This window comes from Anser anser (genome assembly GCF_964211835.1).
Source record: "Anser anser genome assembly, chromosome: 35".
Lineage (NCBI taxonomy): Eukaryota > Metazoa > Chordata > Aves > Anseriformes > Anatidae > Anser > Anser anser.
Genome location: NC_139756.1, coordinates 269,965 through 295,725, shown reverse-complemented (window position 1 = coordinate 295,725; position 25,761 = coordinate 269,965). Strand labels below are relative to the sequence as shown.

Sequence of the window (25,761 nt, the reverse complement as noted above, 5' to 3'; positions counted from 1 at the left end):
AAGGACAAGTGCTGAAGCTCTGGCGGGGCCCGGGGGGGCTCCCAGCACCGGGCAGGGCCACAGGAAGCAGCGCAGGGCGGTCCCCGGCCGTCTCATTAAACTTATTTTTTCGCTGCCATCTACACGGCTCCATGCCCGTCGGACCCATGGGGGGGAGACTCATGGGGGAGCGCTGCGGCGGGGTGCCCCAACCTGCAGTGCAGAGCTGGGTGCTCTGAGCAGGGTCCCGTCCTGCCACCGTCCTCCTCCCTCTTTTTAAAATGTAAATTATTTATTTGGCACATTCCAGCGCGGCGGCGATGGCCTCATTGCGTGAGGCCCCTCCCGCTGCAGTCTCCATAAAATTAGATGCCGAAGTGGCTAAAAAACCAACAACCCCCCCCCCCCCCCCCCCCCCCCCCCCCAAAAAAAAAATCAAACCCAACCCATTACCTTGCGGACAGCATCATGACAGCCCTCCCGGCTCGGGGATCCTCATGTCCCCTGCGCCTTTGGGGACCCCCAGCCCATGCCAACCGTGGGGCCAAACCCTGGCGGTGTGCAAATCGTCCCTGCGTGGCGGAGGGGATGTCCCCGTCCCTCAGGTTGGGGTGAGCTGGATGCCGAACACCTCCCCGCGGCCCCCTACGTCCCCCTGGTGCAGGCGGGCGCCTTCCGAGGTGCCCTCGGCGTCCCGCACGTTGTACTCGCCCTTCTTGCACGCCGTCGTCTTCAGGTAGTAAATCCCCGCCGCCGCCAGCCCCAGCACGGTGACGGCGCCCAGCACGCCCAGTGACACCAGTAGGGCCAGCCGGCTCTCTGCGGGGCAACAAGGGGACGCTGGTGATGCCACCCCAGTGCTGATGACATCCCCGGGGTCCCCCCACCCTGTGCCCTTGGCTCACCATCCACGCGCACCACCACGCTGCCGGCGCGCCGGCCGTGCCGGTTGGACGCGGTGCAGGTGTAGACGCCGCGGTTGGCGGCGGCCGCTCGCGCCACGGCCACCGAGCGGTTGTCGGCGCCGAAGCGCAGGTTGGGGGCGGGCGGCAGCGCCCAGCCGAAGGTGGGGGCCGGCAGCCCCTCGGCGCGGCACTCCACGCTGAAGCTCGCGCCGCGGGAGACGTTGGCCGAGGGCACCACGCGCAGGCTCACCGCCACCGGGCTGTCTGCGTGGGGAAGCAAAAAACCCCAAGTCACCCCTTTTTTACCCCAAAACCTCCCCTGTTTTCCTTCTTCCCCCCCCTCCCGGTGCCACGCTCACACTCGACGGTGATGGTGATGTTGCGGAGAGCTGAGCCGTGCGCGTTGGTGGCTCGGCACTGGTAGGTGCCGGCGTGGGCACGGGTGACGTTGGGGCTGGCCGGGGGGGCGTGGGGGTCCCCCAGCTTGGTGCAGGCGACATGGGGCAGGGGGTTGCCGCTGGCGTTGCAGCCCAGCTCCGCCGCCGTCCCCTCCACCCAGAGCCGCCGCGCCGGGCAGCCGGCCTCGCCGATACTGGGCTCGTCTGCAAGGAGAGAGGGTGGAGGTTGGGGTCTCCGGTGGCATCGCCGGCATCCCCAGCATGGCTAGGAGATCCCTGGCATGGCCACCGGGTCCCTGGCATGGCTGTGAGATTCCTGGTGGAGCTACAGCATTTATGGCACAGCCAGGATCCCTGCCATGGATAAGAGCGTCTGTGCCACGGCCAGATCCCCGCAACAGCCATGGCAGCGCCGGCACGGCCACGGCATCCCTCGCATGGTGAACAGCATCCTCGGCATGGCTGCATCCCCAAAACACCCACGGCATCCTGGCACTGCCAGATTCCCGGCACGGCCCTGGCACCCCCCAGCAGAACCACGGCACCGCCGGCACGGCCACGGCACCCCCGGCTCCCCCCACTCACACTCGACGCTGACGTAGACGCTGCGCAGCGCCGAGCCGTGCTTGTTGGTGGCCCGGCAGGTGTAGCGCCCGGCATCGCTCCGGCTGACGGCCCGGCCGCCCCCGGAGCTGGGGGGGCCCTCGTCGCGGGTGCAGCGGGTGCTGGGGGCCGGGTCGCCCTCGGCGCGGCACGCCAGCTCGCGCCGCTCGCCCTCCACCCAGGTGCGGTGTGCGGGGCACCCGCTCTCCGTCAGGCTGGGCTCATCTGGGGGGGGACACGGGTTTGGTCAGAGAATCACAGAACTATAGAGTTACAGAGTTATAGAACTATAGAATTATGGAATTATAGGTTTACAGAATTAGAGAATCTCAGGATTACAGAATTTTAGAATTAGAGAGTTGTAGATTTACAGAATTACAGAATTAGAGGATTAGAGAATAATAGAATTAGAGAATTGAGGCTGAACACCCCCAGCTCTCAGCCTCTGAGCATCCTCACTGCCTCCCCCGGGGATGCTGCCTCCCTCACCCCGCAGCCTCACCCCCAAACTTGCGGTGGGTGCCCTGTCCCCCTGCCCTCCGCCCCGGTGCCCCGTTCCCTGCCCCACTCACACTCCACGCGGACGGTGATGAGCCGGCTGCGCGTCCCCAAGCTGTTGGTGGCGTTGCAGAGGTAGGTGCCAGCGCGGGAGCGGGTGACCAGCTCGGGTCGGTGGGTGCTGACGGTGGCCCCATCGCGGGCGCAGGTGACGGTGGGCGTGGGGTTGCCGGTGGCCCCGCAGGACAGCGCCTCCCGTGTCCCCTGCAGCCACGTGCGGTTGCTCGGGCAGGAGCTCGCCTCCATTTCGGGCATGTCTTTGGGGGGAAAGAGGGAAGGACTGGGATGGGGGCACCTGGTGGGGCTGGAGGGGCGTGTGGGGATGGGATGGGATTGGGATGGGGATGGGAATGGGGACAGGATGGGATGGAGATGAGGAAAGGATGGGGATGGGATGGGGACGGGGATGGGATGGAGATGAGGAAGGGATGGGGATGGGATGGGGACAGGGATGGGATGGGGATTGGAATTAGGATGGGAATTGGGATGGGGATGTGATGGGAACAGGGATGGGATGGGGATGGAGATGGAATGGGATTGGGATGTGATGGGGACAGGGATAGGAAGGGGACAGGATGGGGCCCCACGCCCTGCACCCATTTCATCCCCAGCGCTCCCCCCCTCTACACCAGCAGACAATTGGGATTTCCACCCCACAGCCACATTTTGGGCTCACGGGGGCCGGATTCGGGGCACGTGCAGGACTCACACAGCACAGCGAGCCGAGCCTCAGTGTCCTTTGTCACCGTGCCGTCCCCCACGGCCAGGCTGGCCCGGCATCCGAACCAGCGCCCGTCGTCCTCCCGCTGGGCCACCAGGCGCAGCTCCAGCTGCGGCTGCGGCCCCTCGGCCAAGACCCCCCCATCGGCATCGCGGAGCTGCAGCCGCACAGTGGGGGGCTCGGCGGCGGCGGCGCGGCACGTCACCGTCACCTCGCCGCCCGCCGGCACCGGGCTGAGCTCCAGAACGGGCGCTGGGAATCCTGCGGGATGGAGGGTGAAAGCTCAATATTTGGGGGGGGATTTGGGGGTCCCCCACCGCCTCCCTCCTGCGGGCTTACGGTAGACGTGGAGCCGCGCCCGCGCCGTCCGTGCCGCGGCGCCCACGGCCACGGTGCAGTTCAGCTCCTGGAGCCCAGCGGTGCGGGGCGAGAGCCGGGTGCTGGCGGTCAGCGTGTCCCCCGCCTCCGTAACCGCCACGTCCAGGCTGCGCCCGTCCAGCACCAGGGCGAAGTGGGCGTCCTCGGCGGGGAAGGCGCCGACCACGCGGCAGCTGGCGTTGGCAGCGGTGCCGGCCTCGAGGCGCACAGGGGCCTGCAGCTGCGGTGGCTCGGGGAGAGCTGCGGGGATGCGGTGGCACCGTGAGGGGACCTCGGGGCTCTGCACCCGGAGAGCGAGGGGACCCCCCCTGCTCCTAGACCCCCCTCACAGCGAGGGGTGGGTGGTGGAGGTGGGAGTGGAGAGCCTGGCATGGACACACGCGTGGTAAAGGTGGGGGGGGTACGGCACGGTGTGGGGTTGGGTCGTGGTGCGCATTGGGACGGGATGGGATGGGTTCGGAAACGGGGAGGGGGACGGAAACGGGGCTGGAAATTGGGATGGGGACAGAGATGGGGATGGGATAGGGATGGGGAGAGGAATAGGGATGGGGACGGGATAGGGATGTGTATGGGGACTGGCAAGGGAAGGGGATGGGGACTGGAATGAGGCTGGGGATGGAGATGGGGACAGGACGGAGATGGGATGGAGACTGGGATAGGGATGGAAGTGGGATGGGAAGGGATTCGGATAGGGATGGGGATGGAAGAGGGATGGGGATAGGCTTGGGATGGGGACTGGAACAGGGACAGGGAACAGGGATGGGATGGAGATGGGAACGGGGCCAGGATCTGAGTGGGACCAAGGTCAAGATGCTCCAAGCCGCACTGCAGGTCCTCACCGTAAACCGCCAGCTTGACAGGCACGGCGGCGCGGGCGAAGAGCGGCCCGTGAGGGCGCAGGGACAGCTCGGCGTGGCAGGTGACGTCCTGCCCGTGGTCCCCGGGGCCGACGGTCAGCAGGTGGCTGACGGCCACGCTGGCGCTGCCGGCGGCGGCCCCGAAGCTCTGCGTCCGCAGCGTCTCGCCGCCCCGGCGCAGGGTGACCGTCAGGTTGGCCAGCGGGGCCACCTCCACCACCCGGCACGTCAGGTTGCGGCTCTCGCCCACGGCCGCGGCGGGCACCGGATCCAGCACCACGCTCTCCGGCAGCCCTGGGGGGGTGGGTGCCGAGCCGTGGGGTGCAGCTCGAGCCCCGCCGGGCCGCCCCCCGCCCGCTGCCCGCACTCACGGTAGACGAGGATGGTGGCAGACGCCGTGGCCCGCTGCTCCCCGCAGGTCCCGTGGCAGATGGCGGGGCGCGGGCTCCACTCGGAGACGTTGACCAGGACGAAGCTCTGCCAGCGGCTGCCGGTGGCCGCGGCATCCTTGGTGAGCGACGTCTCCAGCCCCAGGGTGGCCTCGTGGCCCGGGCAGGCGCTGTGGCTGCAGTTGATGGCCACCGAGCCCCCGAAGGGCACCACGGCCACCTGGGGCCAGGCGCGCACCGTGAACGTGCCCCGGGCAGCCCCTGCAAGAGCCCCCCCGGGGGCAGCCAGCAGGGACGGGGCCCGCGCCCCAGCAGGAGCCCGGAGCTCGAGGCAGGAGCCCCCAGCCCCAGAACGGGAGCCCTGCACTAGACTGGGACCCCGAACCAGACTGGGAGCCTGGAACCAAACTGGGAGCCCGGAACCAAACCCAGGACCCCAGAACCCGGAGCAGGACCGCCAAGCTCTAAACTGGGAGCCCGGAACCAAACTGGGAGCCCAGAACCAAGCTGGGAGCCCAGAATGAAAGGGGGAGCCTGGAACCAAACTGGGACTCCGGAACCAAACTGGGACTCTGGAACCAAACTAGGAGCCCGGAACCAAACCCAAGAGCCCAGAACCAAAACCCAGGAGCCCACCCCAAAACCAAACCCAGGAGCCCAGAACCCGGAGCAGGACCCCCCCCAGCTCCAAACCAGGAGCCCAGAACCAAAATGTGAGCCCTGAACCAAACCCTGAAGGCTGGAACCAAACCAGGACCACTTCCCCGAACACAGGACCCCAGCCCTAAACCCAGGCCCCCAGCCCCAAAACCCAGGGCCCTACCCCAGCTCCAAAACCAGGACCTCAGAACCCAGAGCAGGACCCCTGAGCCCCAAACCAGGAGCCCAGCCCCACACCAAGACACCAGAACCAAAGCCCAAGGCCCCCAACCCCATAACTGTGACCTCAGAACCAAACCAGGGACCCCCGCACCAAAACCTGGGACCCCAGCCCCAAACCCAGGACCTCAGAACCCACAGCAGGACCCCCAAGCCCCAAACTGGGAGCCCAGAACCCAAACAGGGACCCCCAGCCACTAAACCAGGACCCCAGAACCAAACGGGAACCCCCAGCCCCAAAGCAGGACCCCAGAAACCAAAGTCAGAGACCCCCAGAACCCCAAATCAGGACCTCAGAACCCAGAGCAGGACCCCCAAACCCCGAAACGTGAGCCCAGAACAAAAACCCAGGACTCCCAGCCCCAAAACCTGGGACCCCAGACCCCAAACCCAGGACCCCAGCCCCACTCCAGGACCCCAACCCCACTCCAAAACCCCAGCCCCATACTCGGGGACCCCAGACCCATGCCAGCACCCCAGCCCCACACAGAGCCCCCAGCCCCCAGCAGGGCTCACCCCCAGCGCCCCCCCCGGTTCCTTGGTTCCGTGGGGATCCCCCCACCATAATTACGGGTCAGGCCCCCCCCCCCCCCAAAACACGGAGGCACCCAGCCCCTCCCCCTGTGCTCCCTCCCCTGTACCTGCAAGCGCCAGGATCAGGGGGGGCAGGAGTCGTGCAGCCGGTCGGGGGGGGGCCATTGGGTCCGGGCTCTGTTATTTTTTTGAGGGGGGGGGGTGATCAGGGGAGATGAGGATGAGGATGAAGATGAGGATGGGGATGAAGATGTGGATGGAGATGAAGGCGAGGATGGGGATGAAGGCGAGGATGAGGATGGGGATGAAGGCAGCTCCTCGACGCTGCGCACCAAGGCTCCTCCCCCCCCCCTCCGCCCCCGGTAAAGCCCCCCCCACAGTGGGGGGGGTTGGGATCCGTGCCCCCCCACCCCCCCCCCACCCGTGTTCGTGTCGCACGAGTGGGTGCTGCGTGGGTGCAGCGCCAGACATGCAGCTCTGCCCACACACCCACCTGGGGAGGGGGGGGACACCGGGCCACGGGGAGGTGGGCATGGGCTTAGCTTCGCGGGGGGGGGCTGCAAAGAGACACCCACCCCCACCCCACCCCCGGGGGGTGGGGGTCTTACTGCGTGGGCAGCCCCCCCCCCACGGAAGGGGCTGCGTGGGAATGGGGGGGGGCTTGGTGTTTGTGGGGTGTGCACCTGCAGGCGTGCATTGCATGGAGGTGTTTGTGTGCACTGCGTGTGAGTGTGCGCATTCCATGGTCGTGCACGCATGTGCATGCATGGCATGTGAATCGTGCGCTGCGTGTGCGTGCATTAGGAGTGCATCGTGTGCACGGAGGCGTGCATTAATCGTGCATGTTCATGTGTGCATCATGTGCACGCAGGCCTGTATTTCGTGCACATGGAGGTGTATTATTCATGCATGTTCGTGTGTGCATGCAGGCGTGCGTTACTTGTGCGAGTTCGTGCATGTATTGTGTGCACGAAGGTGTGCATCGTGTGTGCATGCAGGCGTGCGCTATCCGTGCATGTTCATGCGTGCATCTTGCGCGTGCATGCCTGCATTATTCTTGCATGTTCACACACGCAGCGTGTGCACAAAGGCATGCACTACTTGTTCATGCAAATGTGTTTTATTTGTGCATGTTCAGGCATGCATCATGCGCACAAAAGCGTGCACCAAGTGTGCACGCAGGCGTGCACTATTCGTGCGTGTTCATGCGTGTATTGTGTGCACGAAGGCGTGCATTTCATGTGCACGCAGGCATGCACTATTCGTGCATGTCCATGCGTGCACCATGCCACGCAGGTGTGCATCCCGCGTGCATGCTGGCGTGCATTTTGCTCACACCGGTGTGTGCCATATGTGCATGCTGGTGTGCCGTGTGCGCACTGAGACACTCACTGCGTGTGCACCATGCGTGAAGGCGTGCGCCCCCCCCCCGTGCACACCACCGTGCGCCCCCAGTCCACCCCGTGCAGCTGTCCCCCCCGTCCCCCCGTCCCCCCGTGGGCGCGGGCGAGGCGTGATTCACCCGCCGAGCGCAGCACGCTCCGTACCTCGCCACGGCCCACGCAGCCCCGCAGCGCGGCAACGCCGAACTGCCGTGCCCACGCCGCCCACGGTGCCGTGCCCGCACCGGTGCCGGTACCGGTGGCGGAGATGCCGGTGGATGAGCTGAAGCAGGCCGAGCCGTGCCGAGCCGTGCCGTGCTGTGCCGTGGCGGCCAAGCGGGAGCCGGTGTCATGCCGGGCGCGAGCGACGGTGCCAGCGAGCGCCAGGCTCCACGCTCACAGCCCCTCTGTCTGCTGCTGCTGCTGCCAGCCCCGGCCTTTGGAACAACGCTCAGGCACTGGGGACAGCGCTCGGGCGCTGGGGACGATGCCAGCTTTGGGGACGATGGTGGCTTTGGGGACCGAAGCCCCGGCGGCAGCCCCATGGCCCCCCTGTCCCCAGCCCTGTTCCCATCGCCCCTCCCCTCTTTCCCATCCCCCAGCCCTGTCCCTTGTCCCTGGTTCCAGCCCCGGCCCCCCGGTCCCCATCGGTGTCCCCAAGCCCCAAAGCCGGTCCCTGTGCCCCCTCATATTCCCCCTGTCCCCCCCTCCCCAGCCCCATTTCCATCCCCCAGCCCCGTTCCCTGTCCCCAAGCCCTGCCCCATGTCCCCAGCCCCCAGCCTGAGATGGGGACCCCCAGCCCGGCCACCATCTGCTGTCCCCAAACCTTGTCCCACGTCCCTACCCCACAACCAGGCACGGGGACATCCCCCCCCACACACCCTGCCACCCCTTCCCACATTCCCCCCCCCCAGCTTCCAGCTGAGCCTCCAGGCACCGGCTCTGCCGACCCCCCCCCCCCCCGAAGTCATCCCCCCCCCAGCAGGTGACAACAGGACGAGTGCCACTGCCAGCAGGAGGACGTTTAATGCCCCTCAAGCACCCCCCCAGGACGCCGCCAAGATGGGGGGGACAGAGGTGCCACCCCCGCTCTCTGTACAAGGAGGGGATGGGGACGGCAAGCGCTCACCACCCGGTGCCACCCGGTGCCACCGGCGGACGCACACGCAGGGCGCGCATGACACCAGCTGCACCCACACGTGCTCAACGAGCCCCATCCAGAATTTTTTTCGGGGAGGTCCCATGGCAGGGATGGGGGCTGCCAGGGGACACCCCCCCCCCCCCCCGGCCACTAGGATCTGTCCCTGGGTTTTGGTGCGCCCAGAGCGCGGCACCCCTGGCACAAAGCTACGGCTCCATCCCCGGCGCCGAACATTCGCCGTCATCTTCCTCCTCCTCCTCCTACACCAAGCGTCGCTGCTCCATCTGCATGCGCTGCTGCATCTCCCGCAGCCGGTACTCCTGGATCCTCTTGTTGCGGTAGTAGATGCCGTAAACAATGCCGGCGATGACCAGGGCGCCCAGTGCCACCAGCACCAGCACCACAATGAGCACCACGTTGACGTCGTGGTCTGTGGGATGGCACGGGGGGGAGGGGGGTCAGCAGCACCCACCTTTCGTATCCCCCTGCTCCCAGCACCCAGCGCCCCGTCCCCACTCACACTGCACCCACACGGTGATGCTGCGCTCGGCCGTGCCCAGCGCGTTGCTGGCCCGGCACCGGAACGTGCCGGTGTGGGCGCGGGTGGCCACGTGCCGCAGCCCGGGGGTGACAGACGTCCCGTCCTTGTCACAAGCCACATGGGGCCGGGGGTTGCCCCGCGCCTGGCACCGCAGCGTCACCTCCTCCCCTTCCGTCCAGTTCTGGCTGGGGGGGCAGCTCCTGTCGTCCAGCTGGGGTAGGACTGGGGGGCACGGGGGGGGGACACGAGGTTTGGTCTGGGTGCAAACCCGGCGTCGGAGCTTCGCACCGGGGCTGGGGGGGGGGGGGCGCGTTGCGTGAGGACCGGGGAGTTTTGCAGCATGGGGGGAGTAGCACAGGATGCCGGGGGGGGGGGGTTAATGGGACCGAGGGTTTTGCTCCAGCCCCGAGGTTGGACAGGGGACAAGTGGCGTTGCAGTGGGGTGGGGGGTTGCACTGGTCCCAGAGGGGCCAAGTGGGGTGGGATTTTTTCTTGGATGGGGACAGGGGGGTGGGATTTGCACCAGGACAGGGGGGTTTTGCCCCAAGGCTAAGGGCGGGGGGGCCTTGCACAGGGTCCAGGATGTTTTTGCTCTGGGGTCAAGGAAGGGTTTTGCAGCATGGCTGAGGGTTTTGCGTGGGTTTGGGGGGGGGCGGTTCACCAAGCTGGGAGGGGTTTTGCATGGGGATAAGGGGTTTTGCAGCATGGCTGGGGGGCTCTGCATGGGGCTGGGGGGTTTAGCATGGGGCTGGGGGGTTTTGCACCGCAGCTGGGGGGATTTTGCCCGGATCCAGCCCCAGCACCCCACTCACACGTGACGTGTAGCTTAACCACATCCGAGCTCTTGTTCAGCATCTGGGTGCCCACCAGGAGCTGCGCTTCGCAGACGAACTCGTCGCCGTCGTCCTCCTCATGCGCCGTCAGCTCCAGGCTCAGCGGTCCCTCCTGCCAGGGCGTTGGGGGCAGGCGGTGGCTGCGCAGCCGCAGCTGCAGCCGCGGGGGCCGGCTGGGGGCCGCAGAGCACCGCAGGGTCACCGGCTGGTTGCAGGTGGCGTTGGGGTCGCTGAGGAGCAGGACGGGCTGCGGGAAGTCTGCAGTGGGAGGGAGGGTACGGGGTTGGGTGGGCGCGGGATGATCTGAGCATTCGGTTCTGGGAATGACAAATCATGGAGCTGGCAAATCGTGGGAGCAGCAAAAAAATGGAATCGGCAAATCAAGGAACCAACGAATCACGGAACCGGCAAATCATGGAGCTGATAAATCATGGAGTTGGCGAAAGTGGAATTGGCAAATCACGGTGTCATCAAATCATGGAATTGACAAATCAGGGAACTGATAAATCACGGAATCATCAAATTGTGGAATTGCCAAATTGTGGAGCCATCAAACCCTTCAATCATCAAATCATGGAATCGTTGAACTATGGAACCTTCAAATCATTGGACCACCAGATCGTGGAACCTTCAAATCATGGACTCACCAAATAATGGGACCAACAAATCATGGAATTGCCAAATCATGGGACCACCAAATCGTGGAACCTTCAAATAGTGGAATTGTCAAATCATGGGACCAGCAAAACACGGAATTGGCGAATCATGGAAGTGACAAGTCATGGAGTTGTCAAATCAGGGAATCACCAAGCCGTGGAACTGCCAAATCATGGAGGTGTCAAATCATGGAGCCATCAAACCATGCAATCATCAAATAATGGAATCACCGAATCATGGAAACTGCAAATAATGGGACCAACAAATCATGGGGCCAACAACTCATGGGAGCACCGAATCGTGGAATCATCAAATCATACAACTGTCAAATCACAGAATTGTAAGATCTTGGAACTGCCAAACCATGGAAAAAAATGAGTCATGGAATAATCGATTCAGGGAATAATTGAATCAGGGAATAACTGAATCATGGAGTGATCGGATCATGGGATCATGGAAACAGGGAACCATGGAACCACCATGTCATGGAAGCATAGAGCCATAGGGCCACTGAATCAACAAATCATCAAATTATAGGATCATTGGGTCATCAAACCGTTGAGCCATGGAATCGTGGAAATATCGAATTGTGGAATCATTGCGTCATAGGAGCGTCAAATCACAGGATTGTGGGATCGTGGGATCGTGGGATCATTGGATTATCAGGTCATAGGGTCATCAGGTCATGGGATCATCAGGTCACAGGATCATCAGATCACAGGATCATCAGGTCACAGGATGATGAACCCATTAGGTCATCGAAGCATTGGATCACGGACTCAGTGAATCACCAAAACACTGAATCACCGCACCGTAGGATCTCCAAATCACCAAGTCACGGGATCACCGAATCACTGAGCCATCGAACCACGAACTGGTTGGGGTTGGAAGGGACCCTAAAGACTCATCCCATGGGCACGACCCCTCAAAGCCCCATCCACCCCAACCTTGGGCACTGCCAGGCACCCGTGGCTCCTTTGGGAGGCCGCTTCCAGCCCCTCACCGCCCTCATGGCGAAGGATTTCTTCCTCGTGTCTCATCTCCATCTTCCCTCTTTTAGTTCAAAGCCTCAGCCATCACTACACCCCCTGACGAAGAGACCCCCCCCCAGCTCTCCTGCAGCCCCCTCGAGGCACTGGCAGCCCGCTTTAGGGTTTCCCAGAGCCTTCTCTTGAGGCTGAACCCACAAATCCCAAACTTTTTAGGCTGAACACCCCCCAGCAGAGCTGCTCCAGCCTCCGAGCACCCTCGTGGCCACCTCCAGCCCCGTTCCAGCAGCACCACGTCCTCGTGCTGGGACCCGCAGTGCTTGGGGGGGGCTCAATGAGCAGACAGAGGGGGGCACCGGGGACGTCACCTACCCTGGGGTGGCAGCACCTAGCCGAGAGATGCCACCGAGCCTCCTGCTGTCCCCAGGCTCCGCTCCTCCGCGGGAGCAGGACGGAGGGGGCACTTACCATACGCCAGCATCCTGAAAACCGAGGTGTTCCTCTGGCCGAAGCAGGTGAAGAAGCACAAGACTTCGGAGAGCGGCTCGGTGACATTGTTCAGCCGCACCGCCAGCCAGCCGCAGCCCCGCGCAGCCTCCTCCTTGGTGAGCGAGGTCTCCACGCCCCCGATGGCGTTGGGGTCGGCGCACGTGGTGGAGCAGTTGATCAGCACGGTCCCCCCGTAGGACACCTCCGAGGCGTTGCCCGTCACGCTCACGCTGAAGGGGCTGCCCGGGGGGGCTGCAGTGGCACAGCCCGGGGACGGGCTGGGGACAGGGGGGGACGAGGTGGGACGCGTGGCATGGCCTGTGGAGAGGAGGGGGTGAGATGGGGTGGGAGGTGGGGACAGGAAGGGGCAAGAAGGGACACGGGGGTGGCACAGGGACCAGTTTGGGGACAGGATGGGACACAGGGATGGCACAGGGACCAGGATGGGGACAGGAGGGGACGAGAAGGGATGCATGGCATGTCCTGGGACCAGGCTGGGGACAGGAAGGGACGAGAAGGGACCCACAGAGAGCACAGGGACCTGGTCTGGAACAGGAGGAGATGAACTGGGACACAGGGCACGACCTGGGGACCAGTCTGGGGACAAGTGCGGACAAAAAGGGACATGTGGCTGGCACAGAGACTGAACCAGGGTGCAGGAGATGAGCAGGGCCACCTGGCACAGCCCGGAGACCCGTATGGGGAAGCGCAGGGCCACACGGCCCACACCCCAGGGGTGGCGAGGGATGCGCAGGGCCACAGATCACATCCCAGTTTGGGGACAGGAGGGGACAATCCAGGACACCCCCCCAGCACTTACCGGCCTGAGCCAGCAGCAGCAGCACCATGAGGGGCAGCGCAGGAAGGTGACACCGAGGCATGGCCACTGTGGGGACCGAGGACACACGGGGCCGGGGGTGGCCAGCGGCCCCCAGCCTCGCAGTCCCGGCGTCACCTCGGCCTTCCCCGTCCCCTTCCCCAGCCCCGTGTCCCCCCGGCCCTGTCCTCAGCGGGGCCAAATGGCGGCGCAATGAAGGAAGGAAGGAAGCGGGGTTTGGGGCACCCCCGCGCATGCTCAGCAGGGGGTTGACCGTGGGTGTAAGGTGCCAGAAAACAACGGGGTTTGGGCAGAAACACAGCAGGGGGGGTCCCCTCACCATCACCCCTGGCCTTTATTTGTGCAATGCATACAAACGGCGCTCTGAGCACCTTCATCTTCCTCCTCCTCCTCCTCCTCAGCAGCAGCAGCAGCAGCTCCTGCCAAAGCCCTGGGCCAGCCCAGGGGGGCAGCAAGCACTGGGAAACCCCCACGGTTCTTGGGCTCCAACACGAGGAGGATGAGGAGCGCCTTCGTCCCGCAGAACGTCACCGCTCGACCCCCAAACCGCGCCCACTTCCCCTGACACTGCGGGTCCATCCTTGGGCTGTCACCAGCCCGTGGTGACAGCGGCCATGGTGGCCACCCCCATGTAGTGTTGGCCTCGCCCGGCGTCGCCCCCTCTGCGAGGTCCCGCCGGGTGCTCCCCGCTGGCACCCGGTGCCACCACGGCGCTCGGCACCCAGGGGTGCCCCTCAGCCCGCTCCCTGCGGCGGCTCTGGCAGCGGCGCAGCTACGGTTGGCTCCCCGGTGCCGAGCCGTTGATGCCGACCGTCTCCTCCGAGCGCAGCCTCTCCATCTCCATGCGTCGCTGTTGCTTCTGCAGCTGGTACTCACGCATCTTCTTCTTGCGGTAGTAGATGCCGTAAACAACGCCGGCGATGACCAGGGCGCCCAGTGCCACCAGCACCAGCACCACAATGAGCACCACGTCGACGTCGTGGTCTGTGGGATGGCACGGGGGGGGGGTCAGCAGCACCCACCTTTCATATCCCCCCCCTCCCAGCACCCAGCGCCCCGTCCCCACTCACACTGCACCCACACGGTGATGCTGCGCTCGGCCATGCCCAGCGCGTTGCTGGCCCGGCACCGGAACGTGCCGCTGTGGGCGCGGGTGGCCACGTGCCGCAGCCCGGGGGTAATGGACGTCCCATCCTTGTCACAAGCCACATGGGGCCGGGGGTTGCCCCGCGCCTGGCACCGCAGCGTCACCTCCTCCCCTTCCGTCCAGTTCTGGCTGGGGGGGCAGCTCCTGTCGTCCATTCTGGGCAGGGCTGCGGGGACACCAGGGGACATTACTCCCCCCCGAAATGCGCCGCGACGTCCCCGCCACCCCCCAACCTGCCTCCTGCGCACCCACCAGTGACGCTGAGCCCCACGGGCGTGCTCCTCTTTGTGGGTTTGTTGCCTGCACGCATCCTGGCCTCGCAGACCAGCTTGGTGTCGTCATCCTCCTCCGACGCCGTCCACGCAAAGACCAGCGGGGACGGTCCCCAGGCAGCCAGGACGCGGGGACCCGCTGTCACCTGCAGCTGCAGGTCCGGGGAGTGCCCGGGTGGCAGGACGCAGCGCCCGGTCACCTCCGTCCCCTCCATGGGGACACTGGTGCTGACGTTCAGCTGCGGCTGGGGGAAGCCTGCGGGTGACAAGGGGGGACACGTGAGGGACGCCGTCCCTGCCGCGCCGCCCGCCTGACCGTGACGCACTTACTGTAGACGTGGACCAACGCCTGCTTCTGCCGCTCCTTGGGTCCCACCCGCACGCTGCAAACCAGTCCAAATTTTCCCTGCTGAGCGTGGGAAACCTCGGCCACCGCGCGGAGCCCGTCCTCGGTGACATGGAGTGGCAGCGGGTGGCCGGCCAGGGAAAGCTCAAAGCGCGCCGCCGGGAAGGCTTGCCGGACGCTGCAGGAGATGTTGATCTTCTCATCCGTCTCCAGGTAGATCTCACTCATCTCCAGCTTGGGATCCTCAGGGAAATCTGCAGTAGGGGAGCAAACGGTGAGACACGGCCACCGCCGGCTTGGGGACACGCGGTGACACCGGCGCCAGCTCACCGTAGACATCCAGCACCTGCGGGAAGGAGGTGGTGTTGAAGTGGACATTGCTGGGCCGCAGGTCGAGCAGCGCCTGGCAGGTGATGCTCTGCCCATGGTCCTCGCGCCGCGCTGTCACCACGTGCGTCACCTCCACGTCCTGTGGCTTGTTCTCGGCTCTGAGCTCGAAGGTGGCGGTGTGCAGGGTGGTGGCACCGCGGCGCAGGATCACCGTCAGGTTCCGGACGGGCGCCACGCGGGGCACGCGGCACACCAGCTCGTGGCTCTCGCCCACCGCCAGCTGCGGCACTGGCTCCAGCACCGCCTGCTCCAGGGGACCTGGGGTGGGGGGACAAGACGCGGCGTGAAGGGGACGCTCGGTGCCACTGGGGGCTGGCGGCGCCACCCCAGAGCCGCTTACGGTAAGCGATGAGGGTGGCCGACACCGTCTTCCTCTGCTTGTTGCAGGAGTAGAAGCAGAGGATGTTGGAGCTCCACTCGGTGATGTTACGCAGCTCCACCACCGTCTCGCCCTGCCCTGACGCCTCAAGCCGGTGCTTGAAGAAGGACGTCTCCACGTCGCCCGTGGCGCTGGGGTCCTGGCACGTGGTCCTGCACTTGAGGCGCACCGCCCCGCCGTGCTCCACCACCAGCACCGGTGGCTCGATGAACACCTCGAAGGAAGCGTGCAGCCGCCCTGCGAGGCGAAACGAATGTCCGTGAGGGTCCGCAGGGCGCTGGGGACCCGCCAGGAGAAGACAAAGGGACCCTCAGGTTTGTCCCCAACCCATCACCCCAGGGGGAAGCGTCCCCGTGGCGGAAGCCAGGGAGAAGTGCAGAGCTCCTGAGCTTCTCCTTTGCTGCGGGAAGTGCCCTTGAGGGCGCGTGGGGAGGGCAGGATCTGTCCGTTCCCACCCCCACCACCACCATCTGCCAGCCAAAAAAAAAAATGAGCAAAAAGGGCAGAAGGTATGCGGGGAGGCGTGGGGCGCGCCGGCAGCTCGCAGCAGCTGTCCCCAGCCGGCGGCCAGATCCTCAGCACGGTGACAGTCCCGTGGGGGTGACAAAAGGCAAATCCCTTCCTGGCAAAGCTGGGCTGAGGAGCCCCTGCTCTGGAAAAAAAGCCCCCCGGTGAGTCAGCGGCTGCGCCCCGCCGCTGGGGGTTCCCCGAGGTTTTCCTCGGCAGCCCTGGGCAAAGTCCTGCCCTTTCCCAGAATAACCCGCGGAAGCAAGGGAAAAATTCCTCGGAATTGCCACAAGACAAACAGATTTCGCAAGGGCACCCGGGCTGGGCTGCGCCGCGCCCCCCTCCCGCTCTCTTCTTGCTCGTTCCCAACTCGCTTGGGGGGGACGTGCTCCCAAAGGGTTTCGTCACGGGGCAGGGCACGGTGTCACCGATACGCTCGGAGTGACACACTCGCTCTGCCACGCTTGTGCTCGCTCCGACGTGCTTGTGCTCGCTCTGACATGTGTGTGCTCACCCCGATGTGCTCGTGCTCGCCCCCAACGCGCTTGCACGCTCGCCCCGACGCGCTTGCACGCTCGCCCCGACGCGCTTGCACACTCGCCCCGACGCGCTTGCACGCTCGCCCCGACACGCTGGCACCCGTGTTCTCCTCCCCGGTGCCACACACCCCTGGGGACACGCGGGTCCCCACCGCCCTCTCCCCACCACCCCCGTGCCCCCCCCCCGGTGCCCCTCACCTGCGAGCACGGTCACGGCGCACAGGAGCAGTGGGAGCGCTGCGGGGCGCATGGCGCGACAGCCACCGGGGTGGCACCGGCACCGGGCTGGTTCGGAGCGCCGGGAACACCGGGGAGGGACCGGGGGGGTGGGGGGGGTCTCCGTGCACACCGGGATGGGGCCGGTCCGAGCAATCCGTGCGCACCGGGCTGGGGCCGGTCGGTTTCTCGAAAATCTCGGTTACCGGGGCGATCGGGCTCTCCGTGCACACCGGTACCGGCTCCGGTTCGGGCTCTCCGTGCGCACCGGGGTGGATCCGATCGGGTTCTCCGTGCGCACCGGGATGGCTCCGCTTTGGGCTCTCCAAGAACACCGGTCCCGGCTCCGCTTTGGGCTCTCCGTGCGCACCGGTGTTGCTGACTCAGGATCCCCGCTGTGCTCCCGCCGCCCCGCGGGCAGGCGCTTTATGAGCTCGGCACAAGCCCGGCCCCTCCTTGAGCCCCGGGGAATTCCGGTGATGTGGGGACTTCGGCGCCGGGGTTCCCCCCGGGCAGCCGGACCCCGGCCGGGGACCGTGGGACAACCCCACAGCCCTCCAGCCCCGCTGCTCTCCCACCTTTTTTCCTGCCCCATTGCCCCGGGATGGGGCAGTTCTTTAGCCTCCCCCCACCCTACTGCCTCCCCGCCCTGGGATGGGGCAGTTTTTCTGCCCCACCGCCCTGGGGTGGGGCGGATTTGCCCCAGATGGAGCGGCCCTCCTGTCCCGCTGCCTGGGAAAAAGGGGCACATTTCTTACTGCCCCGCTCGAGCAGCCCTCTTGCCCCACTGCCCTCTTGCCCCACTGCCTTCCTGCCCCACTGCCCTCCTGCCCCACTGCCCTCCTGCCCCACTGCCCCGGTATGGGGCAGCCCCCCCAAATCTGCCCCACTGCACTCGCTCCAGCTCCATCCACCAGGCACAGGCACCAGGGCCCCCAACTTTTTTTGGGGTCGGAGGGGGGACTCAGCCCCATAAGACAAATTCAGGGCTTCCTGACGCCCCCCCCCCAGCACAGGATTTTTGCGGGGGCCTGGCCAGGGCTGGGTTAAGGAGCCGGGGGGGGGGGGGGGCCCTCGGCGTCAGCATCAGCGCTGTGACCTCATCCCGAATGCACGGGGACAAGCAGCCAAGCTCTCCCACCCGCGCGCTCCGCTTCCTTTTTTCTCTTCGTGTTTTTTTTTTGGACGGGAGGGATTTTTTTTCTCACCACGAGGAGCCGGGAGGGCGGCCAGACCCCATCAGCGCTGGGGGGCCAGGATGCGGCCGCCCCGGCTCTTGGCACGGCAGGGTCCGCTGCCTTTCCAAAGTTTTCCTTTCGGGACAAAAGGACCAGATTGAGAAAGGGCCTCCAAGCAACGCAACCCTGACCCGGGGACGAAGCGCAGCCCACGCCGCTGGCGCTGGCGCCCCTTGTCCCCCAGGGTTCGTCTCCGAGCTGGCGGCAGAGGAAAGTCCGGGGCCGGCTCCCGGGGTTTCACTTCTGCATCCCGCAGCGAAAACCCGGAGGCTTTATGAGAACTGCGCCGGGACCGCGGAAACCACGTGGGCCCTGTCCCCACCACCGCGGCCACCACGGGGCTGCGTCCCCTCGTCCCCCACGGGGAAGGGGGAACCCTTGCGGCGCCCCCACGGCTCCGCCGTACCCCGTGCACGGCTCCTCGTCCCCAAGGCCGCCCCCCCGAAGTTGGTGGGGCGGGCGGAATTCCTTATCTCCCCACGGCCATGGCCTCGCTGGGGCTGCACAAAGGGCATTTCCTGCGCGGTCAGCAGCACGGGGACGGGGACACGGGGACGTGGGGCACGTGGGGGGGGATGTGGGGGTGTAGGGAGGGGTTGGGAGGGGCAGGGGGGCAGGGGGTTAAGGGGGTTAAGGGGGGAGGGCGTGGGGACGTGGGGATATGGGGACACAGGAATGGATGGGGAGGGACGTGGGGACGTGGGGAGGGACGTGGGGACGTAGGGAAGGACATGGGGACAGGGACAAGGTGGAGGACTGGGGGGGGCGTGGGGGACATGGGGCTGGATGGAAAGAGACCTGGGGACGGGGACAAGGGGGACACAGGAGCGGATGGGGAGGGACACGGGGCACGGGGATGTGGGAAAGGACAGGGGGACAGGGACAAGGGGGTGCGCTGGGGGGACGTGGGGGACATGGGACGGATGGGGAAGGACATGGGGATGTGGGGGTGGATGGGGAGAAACCTGGGGACAGGGACAAGGGGGGTGGATTTGTGGGGACATGGGGGACATGGGGGTGGATGGGGAGAGACCTGGGGACAGGGACACGGGGGACACAGGAATGGAGGGGGAGGGACACGGGGACAGGGGCACTGGACACGGCACTGGACTGGGAGGGACATGGGGACCAGGACACAGGGGACATCCCAAATCCCCTCCTCTGCTCCGCCGCCCCCACGGCTCCGTCACCGTGCGGCACCCCTGGGGACACTGCAGGGACAGGGCAGGACACCCCCGTGTCCCCGTGTCCCTGTCCCCCCGACCCCACAGGGCGGCACCCCGCCGTCCCGTAGGGTGCCACCCCGTGCCGAGGGCTGGCGGCACGGCCACTGCTGAGCAGGCCGCGCTTAACGAAGGCGCTAACGAGGCACCGGAGGTCCTGAGGGACCGCGGGGACAGCAGCCACCGAGCGTCCCAGCCCTGGGACATCCCCGCTGCATCCGACCGGGACAGGCTCAGGCACCAGCACGTGTCGCCTCTGGCCCCGCGCTTCCGACGCCGGAGGGGGGACAACAAGCAAATTGCTGCCCCCGGGACAGGATACGGCCTCCGGTGCAGGACGTGGGCCCCAATACAGGATACAGTGCCCGGTGCAGGATGCGGCCCAGCCCGTCCGGTCCTGCAGGCCCCCCCCCCACACTCCGGTGGCCTCGCGCCTGCCCCGAAATGTCCGGAAGCGCTCGCGCGGGGCGGCCACGCGCCAGCTTCGCCGCAGGAAAGGGGCCTCCAGCTGCTGCCTTCGCGCTCCCACCGCAGCCTTCTTGGGGTGCTGAGCCCCCTTGCACGCCCGCTGCAAGCTCCAGGCCCCATTGCACACTTGCTGCAAGCTCCGAGCCCCGTTGCATGCATGTTACGGGCTCCAAGCCCCGTTGCACACTCACTGCAAGCTCCGAGCCCCTTTGCATGCGTGTTCCGGGTTCCAAGCCCCGTTGCACGCTTGTTGCACGCTCCGAGCCCCGTTGCACACGTGTGTTACAGGCTCCAAGCCCCGTTGCACGCATGTTATGAGCTCCAAGCCCTACTGCACGCTCACTGCAAGCTCCAAGCCCCCTCACACGCTCACCGTGGGCTCCAAGCCCCTTTGCACACTCGTTACAAGCCCCGGACCCCTTTGAACACTCGTTGCAATCCCCAAAGCCCCTCTGCACGCCTGTTACAAACCCTAAGCCCTCTTTGCACACCTGTTACGAACCCTAAGCCCTCTTTGCACACTCATTACAAGTCCCAACCTCCCTTTGCACACTCGTTACAAGCCCCAGGCCCCCCTTGCACACCCTCTGCAGGCTCCAGGCCGTTCCCCCCCACATCCCCCCCGCCACCTCCCCGCTCCCTGGCCCCGTGTCCCATGAACGTGTCCCACAAACGTGTCCCACAAACGCGTCCCGCTAACGAGCCCGGTTAACGAGCCCGTGCCCCGGCCGCTTTCCGCTCAGCCACGGCATTGCCAGGAAAGAGCCGTGCCCGGGCCCGCCCCAGCCTCTGGCACTCGGAGCCGCGGCGGTGCCAGCGCCGGGAGCGGTGCCAGTTGGCGCCGTGCCCTCGTCCCCAGGGCGGCGCCCGATGTCCCCGGGGGCGCAGGGACGCCGCTGTCACCCCCCCCCCCCGAGGTGCTCTTGGTGCTCGCGCGCAGCGGGGACAGGCTCGGCGCCGCTCGCTCGTGTCCCGTCCGCGCCTCCAGCCTCCGTACGGCCACCCCGCGGCGTGATAAGTGCCACCACTGTGGCCAGTGTCACCACCGCCGTGGCCAGCGTCACCACCGCATGGACGAGGACGCTGCGGAGGAGCCCGCGGCAGGGGACGAGGCGAGCCGGCCCCGCACGGTGGCACCGACGTGACACCACCACCACCACCAGCCCTTCTCCATCGCTGTCCCTTCCACGGTGTCCCCAGCCCCGCAGCGGGGCCTGGGTGCCACCAGGTGCCACCGCTCACCTCCCTAAGGGATGGCTGTATGTCCTCGAGGGGTGGCTATGTGTCCCCAAGGGGTGTCTGTATGTCCCCGAGGGGTGTCTGTATGTCCCCGTGTCCCCATGGGGTGGCTGTATGTCCCCATAGGGTGGCCGTACATCCCCATGTCCCTAAGGGGTGGCTGTACATCCCCATGGGGTGGCTATGTGTCCCCATGTCCCCAAGGGGTGTCTGTATGTCCCTGAGGGGTGTCTGTATGTCCCTGTGTCCCCATGGGGTGGCTGTATGTCCCCATGTCCCTAAGGGGTGGCTATGTGTCCCTATGTCCCCGAGGGGTGGCTGTATGTCCCCATGGGGTGGCCGTACGTCCCCATGTCCCTAAGGGGTGGCTGTACGTCCCCATGGGGTGGCTGTGTGTCCCCATGTCCCCAAGGGGTGTCTGTATGTCCCTGAGGGGTGTCTGTATGTCCCCGTGTCCCCGAGGGGTGGCTGTATGTCCCCATGGGGTGGCTATGTGTCCCCATGTCCTCAAGGGGTGGCTGTATGTCCTCGAGGGGTGCCCGTATGTCCCCATGTCCCCAAGGGGTGCCTGTATGTCCCCAAGGGGTATCTGTATGCCCCCAAGGCATGTCTGTATGTCCCCGTGTCCCCGTGGGGTGCCTCTATGTCCCCATAGGGTGGCCGCACGTCCCCGTGTCCCCACAGGGCAGCCATACCACGAGCCCAGGAGCCGCCACGAACACCAGGAGGGGGTCTGCAAGCACCCATCCCACTCCCCCCCCCCCGCAACCACGACAAAACCCGAGAGCTGGGCACGACCTCACTTTAATGGGGGGGGGGGAGGACGCGCAGCGCCCCCAGCCCCCGTCCCGGCTACGGGATGTCGCTGTAGGGCATGGAGAAGGGGTAGAGCGGCGAGTAGCGGGCGTCGTGCCACAGCAGCTTCTTCTCCAGGAAGTCCACGGCGGCCACCGTCAGCACCAGCGTCTGGTGCTTGAGCATGCTGTGGACGTTGAGACCTGCGGGGACACGCGGGGACGTCGGCGCCTGGCGCGGGGACGCTTTGGGGACGCTTTGGGGACGCTTCGGGGACGTTTCGGGGACGTTTCGGGGACGTTTCGGGGACGGCGGCTGCGGGGCTCTCACCTACGACGGGGATCAGGGTGATGGTTTTGAGGCCGGCCACGGCTTTTTCGATGTTCTCCGGCATCTCATCGCTGGGGGAGGAAAGGGAGAATTACGCCTCGGGGACACCGGGACGGGGCCGGGGGACACCGGGACGGGGCGGGGGGGGACACGGGGTGGTGGGGGGGGACACGGGGTGGTGGGGGGGGACCCGCGCGTGTGCTCACACGTCGACGATGAGCACGGAGCTGCCCCAGTGGCGGTAGCGCGCCAGGTCCTGCAGGTACCGGGGGTCGGCCGTGGGCACCTCCAGGTTGTCCACCACGTGGAGCTGGTCCTGGGAAACCCAAACGTCACCTCCCAGGTCCCCACCTGGGGGGGGGGAACACCGAGAAGCCCCCCCCCCAAGGTGGGTTTGGGGTCCCCGTACCTGCATCAGCTTGACGGTGAGCGCCGTCTTCAGCCCCAGCACCCGCACCTTCATGGGCAGCAGGTAGTAGTAGCTGGTGGGGCCCCGCGGGCCGTGGGCGATGCCGCCTGCGGGGTCAAGGGGGAGGGACACGGGATGAGGTTTGGGGGTGGGGGGGTCCCGAATCCGGTCCCCGAAACCCCCCACCCCCCTTGACGACCCCGGGGGGGGGTCACTCACCCCCTCGCCAGAGCGGGGAGCGGATGCTGCTGTGGCGCGCGCGGCCCCGTCCCCTTCTGCCGCCACGGCTTGCGCCCGCCGCCGCGCACCTCGGCGCGCGTCTTCACCTTGGCGTAGCTCTGGGGGGGGGGGTCCGGGGCGTTAAATATCCACCCCCCCCCCCAGCACCGGGTCGTCCCCCCCCACCCCGAGCCCCCCCAAATCTCCCTCGGTATCCCCAGACCCGCCTCGGTCCCCCCCAGAGCTTCTCCATCCTAAAAAACTCCTCTGCCTCCCCCGGAGCGCCTTTTCCTAAAAAAGTCCCGCTGTCCCCCAAAGCTCTCCCTCTCACCCCAAAACCCCCCTCTCACCCCAAAACCTCCCTCTCACCCCAAACCTCTCCCTCTCACCCCAAAACCTCCCCCTCTGCCCCCAAACCCCTTCCTCTCCCCTCAAAACCTTCTCCTCCGCCCCCAAACTTCTCTCACCCCAAAACCTCCCTTTCACCCCAAATCTCCCCCACTGCCCCAAAACCTCTCCCTGTCCACAAAACCCTTTTCTCTGCCCCAAAAGCTCCCCCTCTGCCCCCAAACCTCTCCCTCTGCCCACAAACCTCCCCTCTGCCCCAAAACCTCCCCCTCTGCCCCAAAACCTCTCCCTCTGCCCCAAAACCTCCCCTCTCCTCCAAACCTCTTCCTCTGCCCCAAAACCTCCCCCTCTGTCCCCAAAACCCTTTTCTCTGCCCCAAAAGCTCCCCCTCTGCCCCCAAACCTCTTCCTCTGCCCCAAAACCTCCCCCTCTGCCCAAAACCTCCCCTCTGCCCCAAAACCTCCCCCTCTCCCCCAAACCTCTTCCTCTGCCCCAAAACCTCCCCCTCTGTCCCCAAAACCCTTTTCTCTGCCCCAAAAGCTCCCCTCTGCCCCAAACCTCTTCCTCTGCCCCAAAACCTCCCCCTCTGCCCCCAAAACCTCCCCCTCTGCCCCAAAACCTCCCCTCTCCCCCAAACCTCTTCCTCTGCCCCAAAACCTCCCCTCTGTCCCCTAAACCTCTCCCTCTGCCCCCAAACCGCCCCCTCTGCCCCCAAAACCTCCCCCCAGACCCCAAACCCCCACTCACGATCCTCTTGAAGTTCTTCTGCCACGTGGCCACCGCGTGCAGGATGTCCAGCCTGCGGGACAGCGGGGTGGGGACGTCACCCGGGGGGCCCCCACTGCCCCCACACCCCAAAAGGGGACCCCAACGCCCCGACGGGGACCCTCACACCCCAAACAGGGACCCCAACATCCTAAATGGGGGCCCCAACACCCCAAATAGGGACCCCAGCACCCTAAATGGGACCCCCACACCACAAATGGGGACCCCAACACCCCAAAGGGGACCCTAACACTCTAAATAAGGACCCTACACCCCAAATACAGACCCTAACACCCAAATGGGGACCCCAGCACCCCAAAGGAGACCCCCACACGCCAAAGGGGACCTCCACACCCTAAACGGGGACCCCAATACCCCAAAGAGAACCTCGACACCCCAAATAAGGATCCTGCACCCCAAATTGGGATCCCAACACCCTAAATAGGGACCCAGCACCCTAAATGGGGGTCCCCAACACCCCAAAGGGGACCCTAACACTCTAAATAGCGACCGCCACACCCCAAACATGGACCCCAAGACCCTAAATGGGGACCCCAACACCCCAAATAGGGACTCTCACACGCTAAATGGGGCCCTTACACCCCAAATAATGACCCCCCACACCACAAAGGGGATCCCCCGATCCCAAAGGCCCCCCCGACCCCAAAAGCCCCCCCCAACCCCAGAGCCCTCCCCCGACCCCAAAAGCCCTCTCCCCGACCCCAAAAGCCCTGCCCCAACCCCAAAAGCTCCCCCTGACCCCAAAGCCCTACCTCCGACCCCAAAAGGCCCCCCTGACCCCCAGCCTCCCTGACCCCAAAAACCCCCCCAACCCAAAAGCCCCCCGACCCCCAAAGCCCCCCCCAACCCCCAAACCCCCCCCGACCCAAAGGGGAACCCCCCAACCCCAAAAGCCCCCCACACCCCAAAAGCCCCCCCCTCCGGCCCCCAACCCCCACCCTGACCCCCAAAGGCCACCCCTGACCCAAAAGTCCCCCCAACCCCAAAAGCCTACCCGGACCCCAACCCCCCCGACCCCAAAAGCCCTCCTGACCCAAAAGCCCTACCTCCGACCCCAAAAGGCACCCCCTGACCCCAAACCCCCTGACCCCAACCCCCCCGGCTCCCAAACCCCCCCAACCCCAAAAGCCCCTCCCCCGGCCCCCCAAAAGGCCCACCTGGGCGCGACGGCGAAGACGTCGGGGTGCAGCTCGGCCAGCCCCAGGCGCTCGGCGGCGGGGTGTCGCAGGGAGCCCAGCCACGCCTGCGCCGCCACCCCCCCCCGGGGCCACCGGGACCCCCACCGCCCGCAGCACCGGGGACAGCGGGGACAGGGACGGGGACGGCGGGGACGGGGACGGGGATGGGGACGGGGACGGGGATGGGGATGGCGGGGACGGGGATGGGGACGGGGACGGTGGCGGTGCCGGGAGCTCTGTTGGGGAAGAAGGGATTGGGGACCCCGATGTCCCCGCTGGGTGCGTGGGCTCGGGTCTCGTCCCCGGTGTCCCCAAGGGTGTCCCCGACCCCACAGGCAGCCTGTCCCCAACGTCCCCACCCCACGGCCGCCCTGTCCCCAAAAATGTCCCCAACCCCACAGCCATCCTGTCCCCAATGTCCCCAGCCCCATGGCCACCGTGTCCCCAAAAATGTCCCTGACCCCACAGCCATCCGGTCCCCAAGGGTGTCCCTGACCCCACAGCCATCCTGTCCCCAGTGTCCCCACGGATCTCCCCAACCCCGTGGCCACCCTGTCCCCAAGGATGTCCCCAACCCCGTGGCCGTCCTATTCCCAGTGTCCCCGACTCCACAGCCACCCTGTCCCCAGCGTCCCCAGTGATGTCCTCGAGCCCATGGCC

General features: G+C 66.1%; 4 protein-coding genes across 6 annotated transcripts; all 4 read right to left on the bottom strand.

The window, feature by feature from the left end:
* Positions 1–252: 252 nt before the first annotated feature.
* Positions 253–8,168, bottom strand: LOC310888429 (intercellular adhesion molecule 5-like). 2 transcript variants are annotated; one of them, XR_014575905.1, is made up of 11 exons: positions 7,749–8,168; positions 6,309–6,378; positions 4,771–5,049; positions 4,382–4,693; positions 3,504–3,782; positions 3,153–3,425; positions 2,458–2,700; positions 1,868–2,110; positions 1,244–1,486; positions 885–1,144; positions 253–798 (listed from the first exon to the last, which is right to left on the bottom strand). XR_014575905.1 is itself a non-coding variant. In XM_083815087.1 (11 exons), exons 2-11 carry the CDS (start codon positions 6,364–6,366, stop codon positions 581–583), a joined length of 2,412 nt encoding a protein of 803 aa, XP_083671213.1. In that variant the 5' UTR covers positions 6,367–6,378; positions 7,749–8,168; the 3' UTR covers positions 253–580. The 2 variants fall into 2 exon arrangements, 1 of the variants encoding a protein (XP_083671213.1); XM_083815087.1 differs by having other exon boundaries at positions 885–1,148.
* A 423-nt stretch (positions 8,169–8,591) lies between these two features.
* Positions 8,592–13,394, bottom strand: LOC310888422 (intercellular adhesion molecule 1-like; the record flags this gene model as incomplete). 2 transcript variants are annotated; one of them, XM_083815080.1, is made up of 5 exons in its annotated part: positions 8,592–9,155; positions 9,246–9,488; positions 10,079–10,357; positions 12,214–12,552; positions 13,055–13,394. In XM_083815080.1, 5 exons carry the CDS (start codon positions 13,392–13,394, stop codon positions 8,986–8,988), a joined length of 1,371 nt encoding a protein of 456 aa, XP_083671206.1. In that variant the 3' UTR covers positions 8,592–8,985. The 2 variants fall into 2 exon arrangements, with proteins under 2 accessions (XP_083671206.1, XP_083671207.1); XM_083815081.1 differs by lacking the exon at positions 9,246–9,488.
* On the bottom strand, positions 13,357–17,570 carry LOC310888420 (intercellular adhesion molecule 1-like). Its single transcript, XM_083815079.1, has 7 exons — positions 16,851–17,570; positions 15,568–15,843; positions 15,168–15,485; positions 14,822–15,091; positions 14,472–14,747; positions 14,143–14,385; positions 13,357–14,056 (listed from the first exon to the last, which is right to left on the bottom strand). The coding sequence occupies exons 1-7, from the start codon at positions 16,900–16,902 to the stop codon at positions 13,845–13,847; spliced, it is 1,647 nt and encodes a 548-aa protein (XP_083671205.1). The 5' UTR covers positions 16,903–17,570; the 3' UTR covers positions 13,357–13,844.
* Positions 17,571–21,824: 4,254 nt separating this feature from the next.
* On the bottom strand, positions 21,825–25,547 carry MRPL4 (mitochondrial ribosomal protein L4). The gene is given in 8 exon segments (XM_083815077.1): positions 21,825–22,034; positions 22,162–22,232; positions 22,368–22,477; positions 22,571–22,677; positions 22,790–22,835; positions 22,837–22,908; positions 23,885–23,936; positions 25,081–25,547. Coding segments are annotated over 8 exon segments (1,056 nt in total). The 5' UTR covers positions 25,533–25,547; the 3' UTR covers positions 21,825–21,888.
* Positions 25,548–25,761: the final 214 nt, after the last annotated feature.

Excerpts from the sequence above, each read along its gene's own strand:
- LOC310888429 (XM_083815087.1), bottom strand. The coding sequence starts at position 6,366 with ATGGCCCCCCCCCGACCGGCTGCACGACTCCTGCCCCCCCTGATCCTG. Across the intron at positions 3,783-4,381 it reads TGTCAAGCTGGCGGTTTACG|CTCTCCCCGAGCCACCGCAG; the intron begins GTGAGGACCTGC and ends GCATCCCCGCAG. Across the intron at positions 799-884 it reads CGTGGTGGTGCGCGTGGATG|AGAGCCGGCTGGCCCTACTG; the intron begins GTGAGCCAAGGG and ends GTTGCCCCGCAG.
- LOC310888420 (XM_083815079.1), bottom strand. The coding sequence starts at position 16,902 with ATGCGCCCCGCAGCGCTCCCACTGCTCCTGTGCGCCGTGACCGTGCTC. Across the intron at positions 15,092-15,167 it reads GCAGGTGCTGGATGTCTACG|ATTTCCCTGAGGATCCCAAG; the intron begins GTGAGCTGGCGC and ends CCCCTACTGCAG. Across the intron at positions 14,386-14,471 it reads CGTGGGGCTCAGCGTCACTG|CCCTGCCCAGAATGGACGAC; the intron begins GTGGGTGCGCAG and ends GTGTCCCCGCAG.